The sequence below is a fragment of the Mesoplodon mirus genome (genome assembly GCF_964341445.2).
Source record: "Mesoplodon mirus genome assembly, chromosome: 4".
NCBI classification, from domain to species: Eukaryota; Metazoa; Chordata; class Mammalia; order Artiodactyla; family Ziphiidae; genus Mesoplodon; species Mesoplodon mirus.
This window is the reverse complement of record NC_138979.1, coordinates 156,521,239-156,542,602: the sequence shown is the minus strand read 5'-3', so window position 1 is coordinate 156,542,602 and position 21,364 is coordinate 156,521,239. Positions and strand designations below refer to the sequence as shown.

General features: G+C 46.5%; 1 protein-coding gene across 3 annotated transcripts in view; it reads right to left on the bottom strand.

Annotated features, from left to right (window-relative positions):
- SMOC1 (SPARC related modular calcium binding 1) overlaps nt 1-21,364 on the bottom strand; it is a 155,314-nt gene that overhangs the window by 41,954 nt on the left and 91,996 nt on the right. For all 3 annotated transcript variants that reach the window (XM_082618475.1, XM_082618476.1, XM_082618477.1), the window contains exons 4-5: nt 12,166-12,265; nt 10,006-10,053 (exon numbers count right to left, since the gene is read on the bottom strand). In XM_082618475.1, coding sequence (XP_082474601.1) covers nt 10,006-10,053; nt 12,166-12,265 — 148 coding nt within the window. The remainder of the gene's footprint in view (nt 1-10,005; nt 10,054-12,165; nt 12,266-21,364) is intronic.

Here is a 21,364-nt window from a genome sequence, read left to right as displayed (position 1 = left end):
CAGTAGCTAGATTATCAGAGCAATCCTTAATTTGGGGGGAGACTCTCCTGTATATCTTAAAGAAAAATATATCTGAATCTCAATTTACATGAATGCATATGATGATTTCATGTGCGTGTATGTTTAATCTTGTTGATTCTTTTAGACCTCAAATTGTAAGACTTTCTTTCTCTTTGATACCGTAATACTGTTTCAGACCGAGAAGAACATAGAATACTGAAAAAACCCGATTCAAAGATGACCATTTCTTTTACAGGGAGAAAAAAGTAAATTAGGAAACATTAAAAAAAAAAAAAAAAAGGCAAACCTGAGAGAATTTCTCAAGGATGATGTCAAGATCAACAATTAAGTGTTACCACATTTTGCAACGCTCAGAGTTTCTGGCAGGTGGCTTTCTTCATCTATTCTCACCACCGGCCAGGGCAGAGGAAGTCACCAGGCAGATAAAAAGAGATTGAGTTTCAGCACAAGAAAGTGATTTGCTCAAGGCTCCAGAGGCAGTGAGCAAGCGGTGCTGGAAACCACCCAGGCCCAGAGCGGGGCGTCTGGCCGCACGAGATCCCCCAGCCCCCAACCACGCCTCTCCTTGCAGGTGCAGCCCCAGAAAGCCGCAGCCCCCACACGGGCTCTGCAAGCCTATCCAGACAGTGGGTTTGTGTGGCAGCACAATTCTTTGCCCTGCGAGAAGGCCTGGCCCACGCACAGACAGCTGGAAGTCACTTCGACCCCTGATGACACCGTTCAAAGCCTCCTCTGTTTGGCTTTTTGATTCCTGATTGACATTCGCTGGCGAGTGGAGATAAATGCTGGGCTGAGGACAATGTTGACCGGCTCTGGCTATTCTCAGGGAAAGACTTTTCAGAATAACAAACAAAACAAAACAAAACCCCCAAAACATTGGTGTGCTTATGGGACTGAATAGAGCCCAAGAGGTCCAAGGAAGCAGGGCCGGGCCTTTCAAGGGGCTGGCAAGTCCATTGAGGAGTTAATTGTTTGGGTGTACAATGAGTTTATTCTGACCACATACAAAGAGCTTTCTCTTCCAGGTCCTTCAAAAGCAAATGTGTCAAAGGGGCCAGAGGAGGAATCTGTATTAATGGCATCTCTTGGGGTCTCTGAGACTGAGGAACATTGGAGAATGACAGAAAAAGAAACCACCACCCCCGTCCTGAGACTCGGAAGGTCTCTCAGTGATCCCAAGTCCCCTTTAATTCTTGGGCTCTGCCCAAACCATGCCCATCACTGGCCACCCTCCCTCTTGTATTCATTTAGGCTGCCATTGGCCGTCTTTTGCCAAGACATGGAGATACACTTCAGCCTGGTAGAAGTGCTGGAAGGTTCTTGCTTTTGAAGCGACCACATTTATGCCAGAGCCATCATCCCCCTCAGCATGTGACTCAGGGACCCAGTGTGAAAGTCAAGATGACTTATTCTGGGCCTCACAGGGAGACAGTGGTGCCTGTTTGCAAAAATGTCCCTTAAGAACCTGGCCTGAATCATACCAGGAGGAGGATGGAATGTTAGTTAACCTCAACCTTTCCTGAGATGCATGTCCCAGGACCAACGAGGCTCAGAAATATACTGTGAGCTGTCCTGATTCTGACCTTTGAGAACACAAGTTATCTGGGTACTTCGGGTCCTTTCCAGAGCAAGAGATGAATCTTTTACATTCCATCTACCCATTTGCACACTCCTTCCCCAAAAAAGCTTAAAGCTGTCTTTTTGCAAGCAGTTGGCCACACCGTCAAGCTCCACATTTTCTTGAGTAAGAACGGAAACAAGAGGCTGGTGGAAAAGGTAGACCAGAGATGGAAGAAGGGGGCGTGGTGACAAAGCGGAGGAGAAGTAGGGGAGAGGTGGCCCTGGCAGCAGCAGAGTTGGTTCAGGGCTGGGTTCACCCAGAGACGGGGCTAATTTTTTTAAAACTCTTTATTTTGAAATGATTATAGAAATGATTTTGCAACAGGTAGTTGCAAACAAAGAGGTCCCATGTACCCTTCACCCAGTGTCCCCTAGTGATAGCATCCTTACAGTTAACATAACTATATGGATAACATCATAATAGTATAATATCAGAATCAGGATATTGATACTGGTGTAATCCAGGGACCTTATTCACATTCCACCAGGTTTGCATGTACTTATTTGTCTGTGGGTGGGTGGGTGGGTGGGTGCTGTGTCATTCTATGCAATGCTATCCATGTGCAGATTCATGCAACCACCACCACCATCAAAATATAGAACTAGTCCATCACTACAAACATCACCCACGTGCTACCCTTTTATAATCACACTTCCTCTCCTCCACCCCGTCTTTCACCCCTGGCAACCACTAATCCTTTCTCCATCTCTGTAATTTTGTCATTTCTGCAATGTTATATAAATGGAATCATGCAGTATACAATCTTCGGAGGTTGGACTTTTTCACTTTGCATAACGCCCTTGAAATCCATCCAGTTGTTGCTGCATGGGTCAGCGGTGTGTTCCTTTTCATTACTGAGTAGTATTCCATGGTATGGATGCACCTCAGTTTGTTTCACCCATTGAAGGACATTTGGGTTGTTTCCACCCTTGGCTATTACAGATAAAGCTGCTGTGACTATCTGTGTACAGGTTTTTGTGTGGACGTAAGTTTTCATTTCTCTGGAATAAATGCTCAGGAGTGCAATTGCTAGAGTATATGGTAAGCATATGTTTTGTTGTTTAGTTTTTTAAGAAACTTCCAAAGTATTTTTCAGAGTGGCTGTATCATACTTCAGTCTTACCAACAATGTAGGAAAGATCCAGTTCGTCTGCAGCCTCATTAACATTTGGTATTGTCACTATTTTTATTTTAGCTCTTCTAATAGGTGTGTAGTGATATCTTATCATGGTCTTAATTTGCACTTAAACATTTTTTTTATTGAAGTATAGTGATTTACAATACCATGTAAGTTTCAGGTGTACAGCATAATTCAGTTTTTATATAGGTATATATGTGTGTATATATATATATATATATATATATATATATATATATATATATATATTCTTTCTCAGATTCTTTTCCCTTATAGGTTATTACATCATATTGGGTATAGTTCCCTGTACTATACAGTAGGCCCTTGTTGGTTAACTTGCACTTTTTTATAGCTAATGATGTTGAACACCTTTTTGTGTATTTATTTGCCCTCCACCTATGTGCTTTGGTGAGATGCCTATTCATTTATTTTGCCCATGTTTAAATTAAATTGTTTTTCAACTGTTAAGTTTTTTAGCATTCTCTGTATCTTCTACACACGTCCTATGCCAGATAGGTGGTTTGTAAGTATTTTCTCCCAGTCTGTAGTTTTTTAACTCTCTTAACAAGATCTTTTCAAGAGCAAGTTTTTAATTTTGATTGAGTCCAATTTATCAATTTTTAAAATTTTTGGATCACGTGTTTGATGTTCTCAGACACCAAAGCTCAAGGTTCACCTAGCTGTAAGTTCTGAAGATTTTCTCCTATGTTTTCTTCTAAAAGTTTTAATAGCTTTAGATTTTACATTTAAGTCCAAGATCCACTTTGAGTTGGTTTTTGTATAAGGCGTGGGATTTAGGGAAGGTCTCGGGGAGTTGTTTTTGTTTCTGTCTGTGGATGCCCAATTGCTACAGCACCATTTGTTGAAAGGACTATCCTTCCTCTGCTGAATTGCTTTTGCACCTTTGTCAAAAATCTGTTTGCCATGCTTGTGTAGGCCTACTTCTGGGTTCTCTTTTCTGTTCCATTGATCTCTAGGTCAATAGGACAGTGAAAATACTCTGTATGATACTGTAATGGTGGATATCACTACACATGTGTCCATTCCCACAGAGTGTACAATACCCAGAGTGAATCCTAATATAAACTGTGAACTTTGGGTTATAATGATGTGTCAATTTAGGTTGATCAGTTGTAACAAATGTACTCACTCGGGGGGGGGATATTGATGGTGAGGGAGGCTACACATGTGTGGCGGCAGGGGGTATATGGAAAATTTCTATATCTTCCTCTTAAATTTAAAACGAAGTCATTAAAAAACAAAAAGAAATAAACATTGAAAAAAATGTGGAGTCACCACATTTGTTCAGATGATCAAAGGGAAGCATGGATTGAAAATTCATAAAGGGTCATGAAGGGAATAAAACACTAAATATCTCTTGGTTTAAAAAAAATCACATAGAGTGATTCCTCCCACTTTCTTTTTCTTTTTGAAAATTGTTTTAGCTACTCTAGTTCCATTGCCTTTCCACATCAATTTTAAAATAAACAGCCCTTGAAACTCGTGGCTTTCTTTCAACGGGTGCAACAGGACCGGAGAGTGACAATTCCTCGGCCTTGACCACAGGAGCTACGTGGCGCTTGGAGCTGGAGAAGTAGTTCGGATGTGGCCCTGAGGCCTGTCCACCCACGGGCTGAAATCGCTGGCTCCCTCCAGCTTGCTGGGCCACAGCTGGAACTGAACTCATTCATCCAAGGAACAGTGAGCCAAGGAACATATTCTCGGTGGCCTGACAAGCTCTGGGCTGTCTCACCTGGACTTTGGGGGCACCACAAAGGTACCAGGCATAGGAATCAAGAACTTGCCGGTGGGCCATGCTCATCCCAGGCAGCCTCCTTCAAGGGTCTTTCCTTAGAGGCTCTGGCCGTGGGAGCTGCTGACCAGGGCGTTTGCAGGTGCCACCTGCCTTCCCTCCCCTGCTTCCAAGCATCCCAGTATCTAGAGGTCTGTGCCCCTCTGGGAGGCTTCACCTCCACCCGAAGATATCCTCTACAAGAAGAGGCTAAGGACCATTAGAATGTGAGCTCCACAAGGCGAGGGCTCTTATCATTTCACTTGTTACTGGATCCTCACTAACTAAAAGCTGGCACTTAGCAAGGTCTCAATGAAAATTTGTTGAATGAAAGAATAAAAGAGCCAAGTATAAAAACACTAATGGTTACTAACAACGCCAGGGACTCATTAGAATCCATGGCTAGAAGGCTTTTCCAGGTCACTAAATCCCATTTCCTCTCTAGTCCTTGGAAATCAGGATACGGCAAGGATTCACACTCTTCGTTTAGCAGGCACGTATCAGAATGAATGCTTCTTCACAGGGACTTCCAATGTGAGCCGAGGCCAACCCACAGAGGTCATTAGCTGCCCAGCTCCATTCAAATACAGCCCAGAAGCAGCCGCATAGCACAGGGAGATCAGCTCGGTGCTTTGTGACCACCTAGAAGGGTGGGATAGGGAGGGTGGGAGGGAGGGAGATGCAAGAGGGAGGGGATATGGGGATATATGTATATGTATAGCTGATTCACTTTGTTATACAGCAGAAACTAACACACCATTGTAAAGCAATTATATCCAATAAAGATGTTAAAAATATATATATATATATATATATATATATATTAAAAAAAAAAAAAAAAGAAAAGAAATCCAGCCCAGGCTGGTAGGTAATCGGACTTGAGCTATCTGATGGCAAGGCTGACAGATCAATTATGGATCCAGCCTCCCCCCTCTGTGCTGGGGGAAGAGAAAAAAGAGGTAGCTGGGAAGAGGTTAAAGTCACGTGAACAGGGGTGACGCTCCACGTGTAGAATGCTCTGAGATAGCCAGCCTTGCACACCTCAGCCAGGCTTGAGGCAATGGAGTAAACCTCCTTCAGGTGTGCTTAACAACCACGAGGGCGGAGGCTAGAGGCTGCTTGGTCCCCTTCATCTGGGAGACCCGCCATCCATCGTCCCTGCCCTAAGCACCTCCCTCAGCCCTGAGTGAGAGTTCTGCTAGCTCCGTCACTTGAGTGACAAAGGTCTCCAAGTTGGCACCAACCTGTAGACCAGACGTCAGGAGAGATTCTAAAAACTGAGACCCAGAGAGGGACCTTGGAGAAATAACTGTGACTCACTCTTCACTTGGAACACAGACTACGGAGTAGCCAGTGGGGGAATAAAAGAAGTTTCAGCAAATTAAAGGTAGGTTGGATTTTGGAAGTTTCGCTTCTCTCCAAGATTGGTTTGACAAACACAGAAGCCCATGCAGAAAGTGTAAGCAGTTTGCTATTGTTTTTATTCTTCTCTCATTTTCCTTACACTGCTCACTCCCAGACCTCTAGGAAGTAGGAAAAGAGAAAATTGCAGAAAACTCCCAATAACCCTATATTTTCATTTGCCATCTATCGAAGTATCACCCTGGGATCTATAAGGTCCTGGGCGCTCAGAAGAAAAAGTTCCCAGAGAACTGCCAGAAATCATTGCCCAAGTGCTCTCCCGCTATTCTCCCATTTAATCATTCTTCACCCGCCCCATCAACACCCCACTGGAGGCTGAGAACTTCCCTTCCACACCTCATAAGTAATGAAGCCCAGGACCAGTCTCTGACTTTGTGTTTGGTTATCCTGGAAACCCCCCAAATCACCCATATTTGTTAGCATCAAGACCCCTAAAAGAGGCACCTCAGGAAAATCCACAAGCCTTGGGGGGCCAGGAAAAGCTTCTCAGGGTAAAACCACCATCTCTAAACACATTTTGCTTCCCACCCACTTTCCTGCTTCACTGGAAACCCAAAATTCCTTTCTGTCTCTCAACTTCTGCAGCTTTCGACTGTTTTAGCAGCAGATCGTCAGAGCTCAAGGGGCTGCTGGGGGCCCTTTCCTCTCTTCTGATATTCCTCTGTAGCATCAATAAAACACATGTGGCTGCACGTGTGCCCTCCACCCCCCAAAACACACACATACTCCTTCCATCTCTCTCCGAGGGCGAGGATGGACGGAGAAGGGAGGGGTAGCAGGATGGGAGTGCCCCAGATCAATGGATATTTGAAACTCAAACACATGGCCCGGGACCTACCCTGCATGTGTTAATTACCACACATGTGCCCATAAAGGAGTCTGTGAAACACAAGGGGCCCAAAGAACAGAGCGAGGCAAGGACATTCCAAGGGATTAAGTAAATAGTCTGAAGTTCTGACCCTCCTCCCCTCCCGGAGCACATGCATCTGGGTAAGATAACCGGACCTCCCTCCCTCCGTCCCCCACTTCTCCCCTCGGGCCCACACCTGTGGACCCAGGATCAGGAGCGACCCAGACCTCCTTGCGAGCCAGACGGCTGTGACCTGCTACCGCCTGGCCTCTCTCCCTCTCCCCTGCCTCCCGCTATCTCCCTGGGCCTCTTCCCCCAGCCTCCTCCCGCTCTGCCTTTCTCCTTTTTCTCCTCCTCTCCTTTGGAGGACTGATTCCTGGCTGGCAACCAGACCCTCCTTCGCACAATACGCCTTTTCATTCCTCCCCGGTGGAGAGAACTGATCCCTTCAAGCCCCATCCGTGGAGCATGTTCAAAAAGGCAAGAGGGTGGGGAAAGAAGGAGCTGGGTCCGTTCCTCCCCACCACCACCAACCCCCCAACACACACACCCAGACCCCCGGCCTCGCTCCCTTTCTGGCCGTCCTCCGGGCTTAGCATCCTTCTGGGCAGGTCTTGGGCTGCAAGCTCCGGCTCCAGGGAGATGCCTTCTAGGAGACCCCACATGTGGGCATGAGCTCAGACAACGGTCCTTTGTGTCCTCCCACCTGCTGCCCTCCGGAGCACATTCCATTCTTAAGCGGCAGCTGAAAAAGGGACCTCGGCAGGGCCGACACAGGATATTATAAATGCCCTCTCGCACCCTGTTCCCATTCAAACCCCAGCTTCCTGGACAGGTGTGGCTTCAGGTGGCCCTTCCTACAGGTGGCCCGAACCTGCTTTCACTGCACTGCCCATGGCAGACAAACAGAAGAGATTCAGCACCTCTGTGGACCCTCTGAAGTAGAAGGAAAGAGAGGCCACTGGGCAGAAGTCGTGTCCAGGGGCGAGTCAGCCCTAGCATCTCCCCCACCCCTCTGCCAGCCCTTTGCACCAAAAAGGAAGCCTCCACACAACAATCTAGGAGGGAGGAACCCACCAGGGTAAGGGAGCAAAGAGCTAGAAACCGCTGGAAACTTATCCCCCTGACACGAGGCTTCAGACCCTACCCCCCTGTTCCCTGCATCATCCTTGGAGGAATTGGATTCCCCTGCCTTCTTCCAACTGGATCAGCAAGAGCCCACCGTGACCACAGGTCTGGTTCTTATTGTTATCCACAGGGTACAAAGCCACAACAAACTAGAAAGGACAACCGGGGAAGTACTTCTCTGTGCAGCTGAAGAACCCAAATCCTCTGGTTGGCCTTTCTTGCTGCAGGTGCTTCATTCAGCATCATGCACTCAGTTCCCTTTGGTGGGGAAAGTCTGGGTGGTCCGTTTTGCATGACTGCTCTTTTTCTTCCCTGCCACCAGGACCTCACGCCCAGGAATAAAGGCTATGCTCCTGAAGACTTCAGTTGCAACAAGCGAAACTGAAGGCAGCTCCCTTTTCCAACCCCAATAAATTACAGGCAGACACGCCACTCACAGTGTTGATGATTTCAGATCTTTGCAGAAAGTAACGTTCATCCCCTCTCCTCCTTGCCCTCCTAGAAGGGAACTACCAACACTGGAGGCTGTCTCCCCCTGTGCTTGGAAGGACCTGGAAGGGTGCTTGCTCCCTTCTTTCACCCACTTACTCGTTCCTGCTCGCTGGAAGGGGAGCAGCCCATCGGGTCGCTTGGTCCATGGTTTCTAGTGGGTGGTGGTATCACCAAGCTCCACTTCCATGTCTTCTTGGAGGGACAGCATGCAGCGACAGCATGTTCTCCAGACTCTCGGCTCCTGCGTTCAGGCAGTGGGACTCTGCCTCCTGTTCTGGTCCCCAAGGAATAAGCACTTGGGGCAAGGTCCAAGGCTTTGCCTTGGTCTCCCTGTCACTGCGGTGGAGGGTAAGCCTGTACACCCCACACTGATCCTTGCATGCCCAACTCTCCACATGGACTCTTATGAGCATGAAGTTCCCAAGGCCCAGGTGCAGGTGCGAGGGCTCAAACTCAGTCGAGATCTCTGGTCTGAGTTTTACCCGAGGGCACAAAATGGGGCTTCTGAAGTGCTTGCATGTGCAATAAAACTGATACCTGTTTTCCATGCAACTACCAATGTGTATGCTGTCCTAGAAGTAAGAAGCGGTGAATCCTAGTGTCAGCACCCTGGAAAGGATGGTCAGCACATCCCAAGGACCTATTCCTCATGTCGGCTGGTCCACTAAACAGCACTCAGACAAATGCCCTAGTCGGGCCAGCTGCACAATTTGTAGGGCCCAGTGCCAAGTGAAAATGCAAAGCCTTTTGTTCAAAAAGCAGGAAAAAAGGTGCCACAAAAGACACTAAAATATCAAGCCTTATCCTCTCTTCCATAGTCTCTCTCTTGACTTGTCCTGATGTTCTTTAATTTGCTATTTAGCGTTGTTCTAGGTAATGAAAAATGAAAACTCTAAGCGTATTATGGAAGCCCTGTAGCCTGCATCACAAGAGCTATCTGCCAATGGGGCTGCAGCAGGTAAGCATAGTACACGTGTCTCTTCTGCTCACACACACACTTCTTTGTCCCACTGGACTATACTTACAAAACTCAAGTTCAAAGGAAAATAATTAAGAATTTCAAGATAACAGCTGCATGAGTCACCTGCCCATGAAGCATCTAGTCTTAGTGAAAAGAATCTGGATGTGCTGGGACAATTATCAAGGAAAATCAAGGAGGAAAAACTGTTCAGATGGATCTCCAAAATAAAAGAGTCAGGGCAGACTCGGGCATACCTGCCTTCATTGTGCTTTTCTGTTTAATGCTGGCTACGCTGGTAGCTTATTGACTGAACTTCCCAGGAACCAAGAGTCTCAGGGTCCCTGCCAGCTCTGTGCACTGCACTTGCTCACCTCTCTCAGAAATTCTGGGAGCTTGGTCCCCACCGCCATACGAGCCTTACTTACCTCCAGGCTTCTGGGAGGAAACACAGAATAAGAATGGGAATTTTCTGCGGGGCACTTTTAGCTTTCACCCCAGGCTCCTTCCATCTTGTCTAAGAATGCCTGCTTGGACTGGCTTTAGAAGCAAACATTCAGATAAAGCGTGAAACTCCACTCACCTTTCTTTCCTGAGTTACCCTGGCTCACGGGCTTATCGGTGACTGAACCTTGGGTGAGAGGGGAAACAAAAACACAGACATTCAGAATGCATCGCGGTTGGTTTCTTTCAAAGAGTTGGTAAAGCCTGATGTTATGAGCATGTGGTTATGTATATATATATATTGTATACACATCTAGGAACATTATATACAAAGTGAGTACATACATACATGTGACTGGGGTTTGTTTAACATCAATGTCACTGATATCACAGCGCCGTTGAGATGAACAGTGATTTCCAGGCTCCCTGGCAATAGTCTTGACCAGATTTTTACAAAATTCCACAACCACATAACTCCTTTGTTGAACATTCCACTGACTGCCCCTCACCTCCACTTCCCACCAACTCCATGTTCTGAGCCCCATCCAGTCAAGGGGGGCCAACTGAAAAGAAAACCCCTCTCACTGCAAATGCAATGACTGACATCCCTTGCTGGTTAGGGCAGGAAATCGGCGATTTTCCATCTGCATTAAGTAGAAAATTGTTGGCCCAATTGTAATGAATGGGCCAAAATAGTCTGAGGCATGGAAACAATTTTCTAGATGCAGCGTGTTCCTCAAGGAGCGGGCAGTCTGGGGGTTTGGCCAAACGCTTTGCCCTGCATGTGCTTGGATGCCCTGTGCCGCCATCCGACGGTCCTGACCCTGTTGCACCTGCCTTTCCCATGACACCCAACCCCGCACATGCAGGGCACGGCCAGCCCAGGCACACCAGGGCATCTGTGGAAGTCCCCGCGACAAAAGAGAAGAAACCCATCATAATCCATAGCCAACCCCTTCTCCGTATACTAGCTTTGTGAGAATTCAATTATATTTCCCTGCATGACTTGTTTCTAGCACATTTGTTTGTTTTAAATGAAACTTTCCAGGTCATTTGCAAGGAAGGCTCATTCCTCCTCCTCCCCCTCCCCACACCAACCCCAATTAAGGTTTCCAGTTTCCATGTAAACCACAAATAAAGTAAACTTTCCTTTTTGGCCTGCAAATTTTGGTTTCCTAATGTAGATACTTACGGCCCTTTCCACTCACCTTTCCCCTTATATAGCAGGGCTGGTTGAAAAATGAATAAATTTGGGGAAAAAAAGGAAAACGTTAGGACAGCAGGACTGCCTTTGGAATTTCCCAGAGGTTTTAGAATAATGTTTTAGACTTTGCTTGCACTTAAAAATTAAAAATAAGTAAATAAATAAAATCTCATATACACAGATTACAGAGAAATAGGAAGCAGCTGGTGGATGGGATAGGCTTTTTTTTTGTTAACGCTGCATAGTGAATTAAGGGAGTGTCTTGAAGTCCCTTTCCATCTGAATGGAAGTGGGAAGTGGGAAGCTTGCCTAAATCCGAAAGGCACAATCCCACAAAACTGATCTAAGAACAAAATTTCTCTACGCCTATAAAGTTGGAAATAAAAAGGACTTCATTTTTCCTATGGACTCACCCAGAGGGTTGTTATAAAGCAGTGGTTCCCTAACCTGTCTCATCATGAGAACCACCTGAGAAGCTCCTAAACACGTGGACCCCAAGTCTCCATGACCACTGGATCCGAATACGGAAGAAGCCTCGACACCTGGGTTCTTTTTGAATTCCCCAGGCACTGCTGATGACAGCCAGATTTGAGGGCCGCGGTTATGAATGCTTTCCATCACCACACATTACATTGTTCAGGGGTTGCAAACGTATGGCAACGTAGACCACCACCCTCCTCTCCTGCACCCGTGAAAGACATCCCTAATTGGTTGTCACAGCCTTTGATGTTGAACTCCAACGCAGTCTTGAAATTTATCTCAATAAAGTGTGCACCCAGGGCCACGAGCAACCAAAAGCACACAAGCTACAAACTTATATGCCACGCTCTCTAGAGGTTATGGCCGATGCTTGAGAAAAGAGCATTGAACCAGAAACTTAAACTCAAAATAAATAGATACATACACACAGACATATACTGACCCTATCACCCAGCTGACAACAGAGCAAGCATGTTTGGGTAGACTCCTCCCTGACCTGGAAGAGGGCTCCTAACCACCACCAGTCTTTCAAAAGTGCACCCACAAGATTCAGGAGACCAGCCAAGGGGGTCTCTCTCCCACCCTTTTCTTTCTTCCCGCCCTTGCCTACGGTACCTGAACATACAGGAGTTTTATTCTGCACAGAAGAGCCACTGATGGGCTTCCCATCTGGGGTGACACACCAGCAGTACCCCGTGTAGGTGTGGCACTGCACCTGTTCGGGGAAGCGGGAAGGGGAAAAGAACCGTAAGTCTTGAGGCACAGTATCCACAGTCACCTCCCAGCTCCTTCAAAGCATCCCCAGCATAGCGGAGAACTCCTTCTACCTGTCACCCAGCATCCCTCCCCCGAGCGGCCCTTGAAGGCTGGCCAGACAACATTGATTACATTTTCTGTGTGACCCCCAGGAGCAACCATAGCAATTTACTGTTTCCTTATGACACTGAATGCTTAATCTCTTATACCGTACTCGGATACGTTCGCTGTGTATTCCATCCATTTGTAAAAAGTTGATTGGTGAACTAATTTGGCAAGTACAAGTTGGAATGTCACCACTGTGGGTTGATATGACCCTTCTTGAAGAAGCAGAGACAAGGGAAAAGCTTTTCTTCTTTTTCTAGCTTTTCCCAGCATCCGTGCCTATAGTCAGCCTGCCTATTGATCCCATGGCCTTCTTGAGAAAAGGGCACATGTGATGGGGTTACGGTAAAAACAAGGCCACTTGTGCCTGCAGGTTCTAGTTCTAGATGCCCTGCTGCACCACTGTGTGATCTTCCTCAAGTCTCCGTGATCGGGTCCATGCTGTCTGGGAATAGTAAATGAGAATGAGGCTTTTGGCTTCGTTCGGAGTAACTCTCCTTTCTCTCTCAATAGCTGTCATTCTGTCTACATCCTCCACCCCACCCCACCATCCTTTTCCCACCCACTTTCTACACAAATCAGGGCATCATTCCCCTGCGTAAAACCCCTCGATGACTGGCCATCGTACTCAGGATGGAGACGATGCTGATTTGCACGAGCTTGAGGGCCCCCATGATCTGCCCCCTGCCTATCCCCACAGCCTCATTCTACTCCCAGGTCTCCACACCCCCCATTCCAGCCACAAGCTGGAATGAGCCTTTGAGCCTTTGAGGCTCACAAACACATCCTAGGGTCTCATGATTCTGAACTTCTGTTTGCTCCAACTGGTCAACCTGCCCAGAATACCATTCCCCAGCCCATCCCAGCACACTCCCAAACCCTCTGTCTTCCCACCCCATTCATGATACACCTCCTTCTTAAAGTGCTCCCAGCCTCCCCACCTCCTCTCCCTCCTTCCTCCGACCCTCCACACACCCTGGTTCCCCAAATTCAGAGCCCTTATTACAATGAGCTTAATGGTTGATCTGTCTAGTCTATCTCCCCCATTAGACTGTGACCTCACTAAGGCAAGGGACTGAATATTGGCTATTTCTATATTCCAAGCATCTAGCACAATGCCTGACGTTTATTGTAGGCATTTGATGAGTTGAATAAATGCATGAATTATCATATTTCCTAAATTCCTGGTCTCCATCCATTCTAAAAATATAACAACAATTTAAACAGCCCTGCCACACTAAATGTAGACCTCAATTACAAGATGTGTGCCAATTGTACAGGCATTAAATTGTGCGGAAAAGGTGCCTCTTGGGATCAAGGACACATTAGAATTGAGGATAGACAATAACAGCATACAAATCAAGTGGTGAGGGATACAAGGAGTACAGGGGTAAAGGAGAGATTTGACAGCCTGGGTAAAATCCAGAAGTTATCAGCAAGACAGAAAAGCTACAGAAAAGGCTTCTGCTCTCGTGTGGGTACCAAACATCACAGTTTTCCCCAAAACTAGTTGCTTCATTGAGACCTACCCATAGAAATCAGGATAAGAACAAGATGCAGGGCATCTTGTTCCTACCAGTAAAAAATGAGCATTTTTATTTACCTTTACTGTCCATGCAGGGAAACTGTAGTCCATGCCTTTACCCCAGGACCATGTTTCACTCCTGCTTCCTCTCGTGGAGATAATCCATAACCCCATGGCCATGGTTCCTACCCCAGATTCTCACCCAAGATCCATGTCTTAAGGCAGGTTAGTGCTACCTTCTGAGGAAGCCTAAGGGTGGAATGGAAAGAAACCCAGACAGACCTGGGTTTGAATCCTGATCCAGCCAGTTACGAACTGGCACGTTACTTAGCTCTCTGAGCCCATCTATAAAATGGGGATAACAGCACCAAACCTGAAGGGCTCTGACAACGAAAACAGTGTGAGTCCAGTGCCTGGCACGGGCCGGTGGCCAGATACAGGATGGCTGCGGCAATGATTGCTCTTGGCTGTGTCAGAAACACCCGGCAAGCCGGCCTCCTAGTGGGCCAGAGCTCCCCTGGGAACCCCCGGAGGTTCAGGTGGGAAGTACTGCTGGGAACTTGGAGTTCACCCCTTCAGGTTCTGTCCGGCCCACGGGGGATGGCTCCGAGGGATGACTCCTTGCCAGTGGCAGCATTTTAATGGGGGCTGGCTTGCTGTTTCTTCCTCCTTGGCCAATAATCACCTCTGGGGAAGCCTGTCCCTGGAGCCAGGTGGCCACGCCAACTCACCTCTGGGCCCCTTGGCTCCCACGGCCAAGGCCAGCCTCCCTTTCCGTGAGGATGGTACCCCACCCAAGTCCAGCTCCGAGGCTGCACGGAGCACCCCTCCTCCTGGGCCTGCAGAGTCCCAGCCAAGGCTACTGGGGACAGAAGCACATGCCTGAGGAAGAGACTGAGCCCAAAGCTTTGTTTTGGTGGATTTAATCTGACCTCGCAGCTCAGAAGGTCCCAAGGGCCACATGCTCACTGAGAGCGCCCATTGCATCCGTATGGGCTCGGGGACACTGCCTCCCAGCCCCCAGCCAGGCCCACAGGCCCAAACACGGGCCCTTTCTCCCCAGGGCCCTCGGCATTCTCCTCAGACCAGGCTCCAAGGAACAGACTCCAGATGACAAAACCCTCAGGCTGAAAGCTGCTTCCAAGTCCTTTGGCATTTTATAACTGGAATTGAATGAGGAATGGTTGCCATGTTCCTCTGAGGCTTGGAGTCCACCGTTATGGGCACACCTGCCCCAGGTGTGCTGCAGGAGAAGGAACAACAGTGAACAAAAGAAGACCCAGAGGATGCAGGCAGGGTCTCTGCCTGCAGAAAGTGCTGGGAGTGCCCAGCAAGGTCACTTCCCTTTGCTGAAGGAGTGCTGAGTGAATGGACCCATGGTTCTCAATTGAGAGGTTGTTTGTAAGTTGTCTTGGGGAGTTTCCAAGATGTCTTCTTGAAGAAAAGGAAATTACAAGGAGACGGAAAGTAATGGTCATAGAGTCAGACTGCAGCCCACCTTCCTTAACTGACCAGGTCTGCCACTTCATTTTAACTGAACCACTGAACTTTCCAGCCCTCTGCAGCCTTGGAAAGGTTCACAGTCAAACCAAGTTTCAGCCTGTCCATGACTATTTAAAAACGGGGAGATAATAATACCTACCTCACTCAGTTGCTGGGAGGATTAAACTAGATAATGTAAATAAAGCACTCAGTTCACATGGTAAGTGCCTAGTTAAACTTAGCTATTTATTTTTATTATCATTATGTTATTTTTTAGCCAACTCTCTGTACACTCAAAAAAAGCACAGCTAGGTTCTCTGGTAGAAACTAAAGAACATTCTATTCTGCCCAGCCCCAAGGGAAGGGGCGATCTGAAATCAGCAAAAAGTGTGAACAAGTTTGAGTAAGGGAAGGGGAAGCTTGTTTTCATACAGAAATAGTTCTGTTACTGTCAGATGAGAGAAGTCAGGTTTCTTGCAGAAAAGCAATCAGGATGTAAATTCTATAGAACTGATGGTTTATATATACATGATCAAGAGGTAAATCCTACCTAGTTTCACCTTCTCCCTTGCAAATGTATTTATTCTTTTAAATTAGTAAGTAATCCCCTTTGCTCTATCTCTGCCCCACAGCCCACACACCAGCCTCAAATTAATCAACTCTCAGACTTAATCTATGTGAAAAGCATGGGCCAAGAGGAACTGACAAGGCAATTGACTATTTCTAGTGTCTAGCATCTAGTGCAGTTTTCAAATCTCAGGGTTGTTCTAGCCACAAAGGTACAGATACAAACCATGGCGTTTGTGCCTACCCCACTCTGGAATATTCTGGGAAGGCTAAAAGGTAAATTGATGGGTCTTCCTTAAGAGACAAAAAGTGTTTTTACATCAGCCTAAGTGAGGTTACTCTCTGGTTATACTGTAACTACGCTGTGCATATATATCTGGTACTCCTAAAGGTGCTTTAAAAACAGTGTATTCTTAGGTAGGTAAATTTCATCTCTGACTCATATACTTAAATATTTTTGGCAAGAAGCCCTTTGCAAAAACAGCCCAGCAGTGTACTTCAGGTCAACCTTTCTGTCCAAATTAAGGCAAATCTGAAATTATTTTAAGCTTGTTACATTAGGTCAATTTGTGGACACCTGGAAGAACGTGGGAGGCTAGGACTCTGAGGGCAGTTGAGTGACTGATGAGCAGAGAAGAACAGAACAAACACCAGCTCACAGGGCAAAGCCAATGGGGCTTTGGAGGAAAGCCAATGGAGGAAAGCAGGAGAAAAGCAAGGGAGACAACGGACCATGTAGAGAGACAAGGATCACTCAGGTGCCACGCCCCAAATGGAAAACAACACCTTCTACATTTACAATGACTTTTCAATCACCACGGTGACAGACACATTATCTCTTTTGGGTCTCAAGGTCACCCAGTGTGCAAATCTTTCCTAGGAGAGGTACAGGGAGCAGAGGTTACTTGTTCAAATGTTACAGCTAGTTCGTAACAGCACAGGGATTCAGATACCGATCTCCAAGCTCTCATAAAATTTCAGAATTGACAGAGCTGGAAAAAGCCTTAGGGATCACCAGTCTCATCCAAACGCTTTACAAATGAGGAAACTGAGACCCAGACACAAGAGAGGTAGGATGAGGGCCAGGACCTAGTCCTGGCAGACAGAAGTCCCCCCAGACCTGGAAGGGAGATGAAGAAAGGCCTGGGTCCCAGTGCTGGTGTCTGAGGGAACTGTCTTTGTGCCCTGTAATTCTCTGGCAGATGGAACTCTTTTGGGGGAGAGGGAGAGGAGATAAGATAAATATTCAAATCAAGAGTCTTTTGCTCCAGTTTGAGCTACAGGCCATATCTGGAGTGGTTCCGACGATAGCATGGGGGCCTCTGCTGTGCCCCCTGACCAGCCTGCTTTCTTCTGGCTGTTCTTGGAGGTCTTCTCGGACAGGAGTCGGACCTTGCATCCTAAAGCAGCTTCTTTGTTGTTGGACTTTTGCTCTTTTTCCTACCAGCTTCCCTAGGAGAACAGTCTCCCTTGCGTGTACCCACTTCCTTCCCTTCTAGAATGTGAAGCTTCTCTTCCTCCACCTTTACGTCTGTCACTTTGATACAGTGATGAATACAGTTGGTGTCCTATTGGGTGTGACTAGGAATTATTGGAGATGAAAGGGTTCTCTAGCCAAATAACTTTGGAATATTGGGTCAAATAAAATTAAAAGATTTCTTGACTGCAGAACTTCTCAGAGCCTTAAATCAGTTCATGATTCAGCTCTGAGAGGAAGATATCATTTGCAGCAATTCATAAACTCAGTTAACTGTGGGATCCTCCCTTAACTTTGTGTGGGTGAAACTGAATCCCCTAACACTGAGTTATTATTATTATTATTATTTTTTTTTTTTTTTTTTTTTTTTTTTTTGCTGTACGCGGGCCTCTCACTGTTGTGGCCTCTCCCGTTGCGGAGCACAGCCTCCGGACGCGCAGGCCCAGCGGCCATGGCTCACGGGCCCAGCGGCTCCGCGGCATGTGGGATCTTCCTGGACCGGGGCACGAACCCATGTCCCCTGCATCGGCAGGCAGACTCTCAACCACTGCGCCACCAGAGAAGCCCCTGAGTTTATTATTTTCAACCTCTCTATCTAAAGCGTTATTCCCTTTCTTGTCCCACCCTTGTTCCTCTCAGGATTGAGGAGTATCAAAGAAAAGGAGGAAACCAAGCAGGACCCTGCAGGGCCCTTCCAGGTACCAAAGCCCCATTTCTTATTCGTAGAAAACTACACTAAACGAAAGGCTTTAGTCTCCTAGGCCTTCTCTGAGTTCCAAAGAGCAGACTCAAACAGTTACTAATTAGGGAAGTGAGAGAGTACAGAAACAAAGGAAAAGCAGTGAAGCAAGAAAAGTAATGATCGCTTAAACAATACTTCAGTGATTGTAAAACAGTCCTAGCTCCTCCTCCAGGGATATACATAACCATCTGACACACATCTTTGAGTTGTTCTGCAGAAACTAAGACCCCTCCACCCAGGTGGAGGATGGTGACTGCAAGCTAAATAGAAGCATGTGGACCCCAGACTGGTTGGAACCAGAAGGTTGCTGATGAAGATCCAGAAACATCACCCTGTTACCTCACCACCAACCAAACAGAAGAAAGTCCATGCGCTGCAAGCCTCACCCCAAATGTTGCCTTTAAAAACCCTTCCCTGAAAGCTGTCAGGGAGTTCAGGTCTTTTGAGCATGAGCTGCCCATTCTCTTTGCTTGGCACCCTGCAATAAATGCTCTACTTTCCTTCACCATAACCTGGTGTCAGTGGATTGGCTTTGCTGCACATGGGTGAGGGCAAATGGACCCAAGTTTGGTTTGGTAACACAGGGGGCATTCCATGGTAGTACTAGTGCTTTCTGAAACATGATTTTTTTCCAAAAAAAAAAAGAAAGAAAAAGAAAACAAAAAGCAGTAAAATGAAGTGCAGGGCCTTGCTATATTTCTCTGCTTTTCCCAGTTGTACTTTCTCACTATCCAGGTATCAGGCTTTCATTTAGTTTACTCTTTTTTTTTTTTTTTTTTTCTTTTTGCGGTACGCGGGCCTCTCACTGTTGTGGCCTCTCCTGTTGCGGAGCACAGGCTCCGGACGCGCAGGCCCAGCGGCCATGGCTCACGGGCCCAGCCGCTCCGCGGCATATGGGATCCTCCCGGACCGGGGCACGAACCCGTATCCCCTGCATCGGCAGGCGGACTCTCAACCACTGCGCCACCAGGGAGGCCCTAGTTTACTCTTTTATGAAACAATTTTCCTCTGGCAAATCCCCACCTCCTTTTCTGTAATGCTTTCTCATGCTCTATCTATTAAGAAATCCATCCTGAATTGCCTTAGACCTTCATTGACACCTGGGATCCCCTCCAAGGCACCTCTACCCTGTGGCTACATCACCCCATTCCCATCCCTTTTCTTTGCACTTCTTTTGTAAAATAGAAAAATGTGAACCATATGCAAAGGGACAGGCTTGATTCAGCATTCTTCTAGCAACTACCAAACTTGTAATGAAATGACTACTATCATGTACAGGAACATTTCCTAGTGGGAGAAAGTTAAACTAAAAGCAGAAGGCATGTGGCTATTTCTCTAACTCTCCTTGGCAGTGGGAGTATGAGACCTTTTTTTTTTTTTTCTTTGTAATCTTCCAGTTGCTCCAAATCAGTTAGTAGGTTTTTTTGGATTAAGCTAATGCACAGTGATAGTTAAGCATCTTGCAGTAGATCCACCCAATAACTTTGTTTCAGGGCAATATTTTTAGCAGGTACATTTTCCTTTTGTCTGCATACTCTATAGGACCTCTAAGAAATTGTTTTTCCACAAGTGCCATGTACCCTGGCTGGATGACTGAGTCCCTGGGCCATCTGGGGTTGCCACTCATCTCCCTAGAACCTCTATCTCCATCAGAAGCTGCAGGAGAACACTGTTTATTGTGTTCACAGTAAGATTTACCTGGAGGGCTTATGAAAACAGATTCTTGGGCCCCACCGACAGAATTTCTGGATTCATTAGTTCTGGGGTCTTCTGGATAACACGCATTTCTAAGAAGTCCCCAAGTGATGCTGCTGCTGCTGGTTCAGGGACCACACTCCAAGAACCAGTGTTTTAAAAGACACTTCGTCACTCTATCCTTTCTGGCATTTATCATGAACTACTAAAGAAACAAATACTTTTCTAGGTGGGAATTTGGGAGCAAGAGGCCTTGGGACAATACTTCTCTCCAAAGTTTTTCTGTTCCAGTTGTTCTGATGACATGTGGTCTTTTAATTCATGGATCTAGTGATTCGTGGCATTAAATCTTCTGGGTGATTTCACACATGGAAGAAAGTTTGATTATAGTGAGACGAGCAGGGGAGACAGGAGGGATGTTGTAATCCTTTTGGTCTGGCTAGCATGAGCTGTTTCTCCCTCTGTTTAGAAGAGGTTATCCCACAAATGTCCCCCTCATCTTTAGTCAGGTCTGGCTGGGAAGCAACAGGATGCAGAAGAAAAAAACATGGCTTTGGAGTCAAAATGAGCTGGGTTTAAATACCATCTCTGTGTAACTTTGGCAAAGTCACTTAACCTCTCTGAGCCTATTTATGAAATAAGGCTAATGGTGCCTACCCTGAAGGTTAATGAGAAGACAAAATGAGACAAGATACATAAAGCATCTAAAATAGTGTCAGGTGTAGAGTATGAACTCAGCACAAGCAGATTTCATCCCTTTCCCCTTCTGTTTTACAGAGAGGATGTAGGTTGTAGCTTCAGAGCACTGCTATTCTTGCTGGCTGTAGACACTGTCTCCTGCTCTTTGCCAAGTCTAGGGAGGACTGTCTGCTGGGGAAAGAGGGATTTTCCTTTTAGAGTATTTGCCTCGTCCTCCAATGTTTAATGGAGAAGATGCAAGGAAGGAAGATAATCCCTCAATTTCAAATCCTCCTAAATGTGGGAGTCCTTGTTGACTATGTTTTTTATGAGTCGATGGTGTAATGTGGCTGCCAACGTGATATTAGTCAAGCAGTAGTGTGTTTAGAACAAGAGATAATCCCATTCTTCCCCAAGCTGTTTATGACCACATCTGAAATACTGTGGCCAGTTTGGGGAAGGACACTCTATAAGGGGCACCTTAGCAAACTGAATTAAGAGGAAAGAGGCCAGGAGGAAAGAGAGACATAAAACCCTGTGATATGGGAATGAGCAATAGAACTAAAGATCTTTGCCAGGGTGAAAAGAAATATTTGTTGGCTATAAGACAGGATTTCACAAGGACATAATGGTGTCTGTCTTCAGATCTTTTTGTGGAAAGTGTGATTTCTGTGGAATCTGTAAGTTCCTTAGCTAGAATGGGGGTCCTCTGTTGGAAATTATAACTTTCAAGTCAATGTAGGGAAGGAATTTCCAACTAAATTGTCCCAAAATGCATTATGTTGTC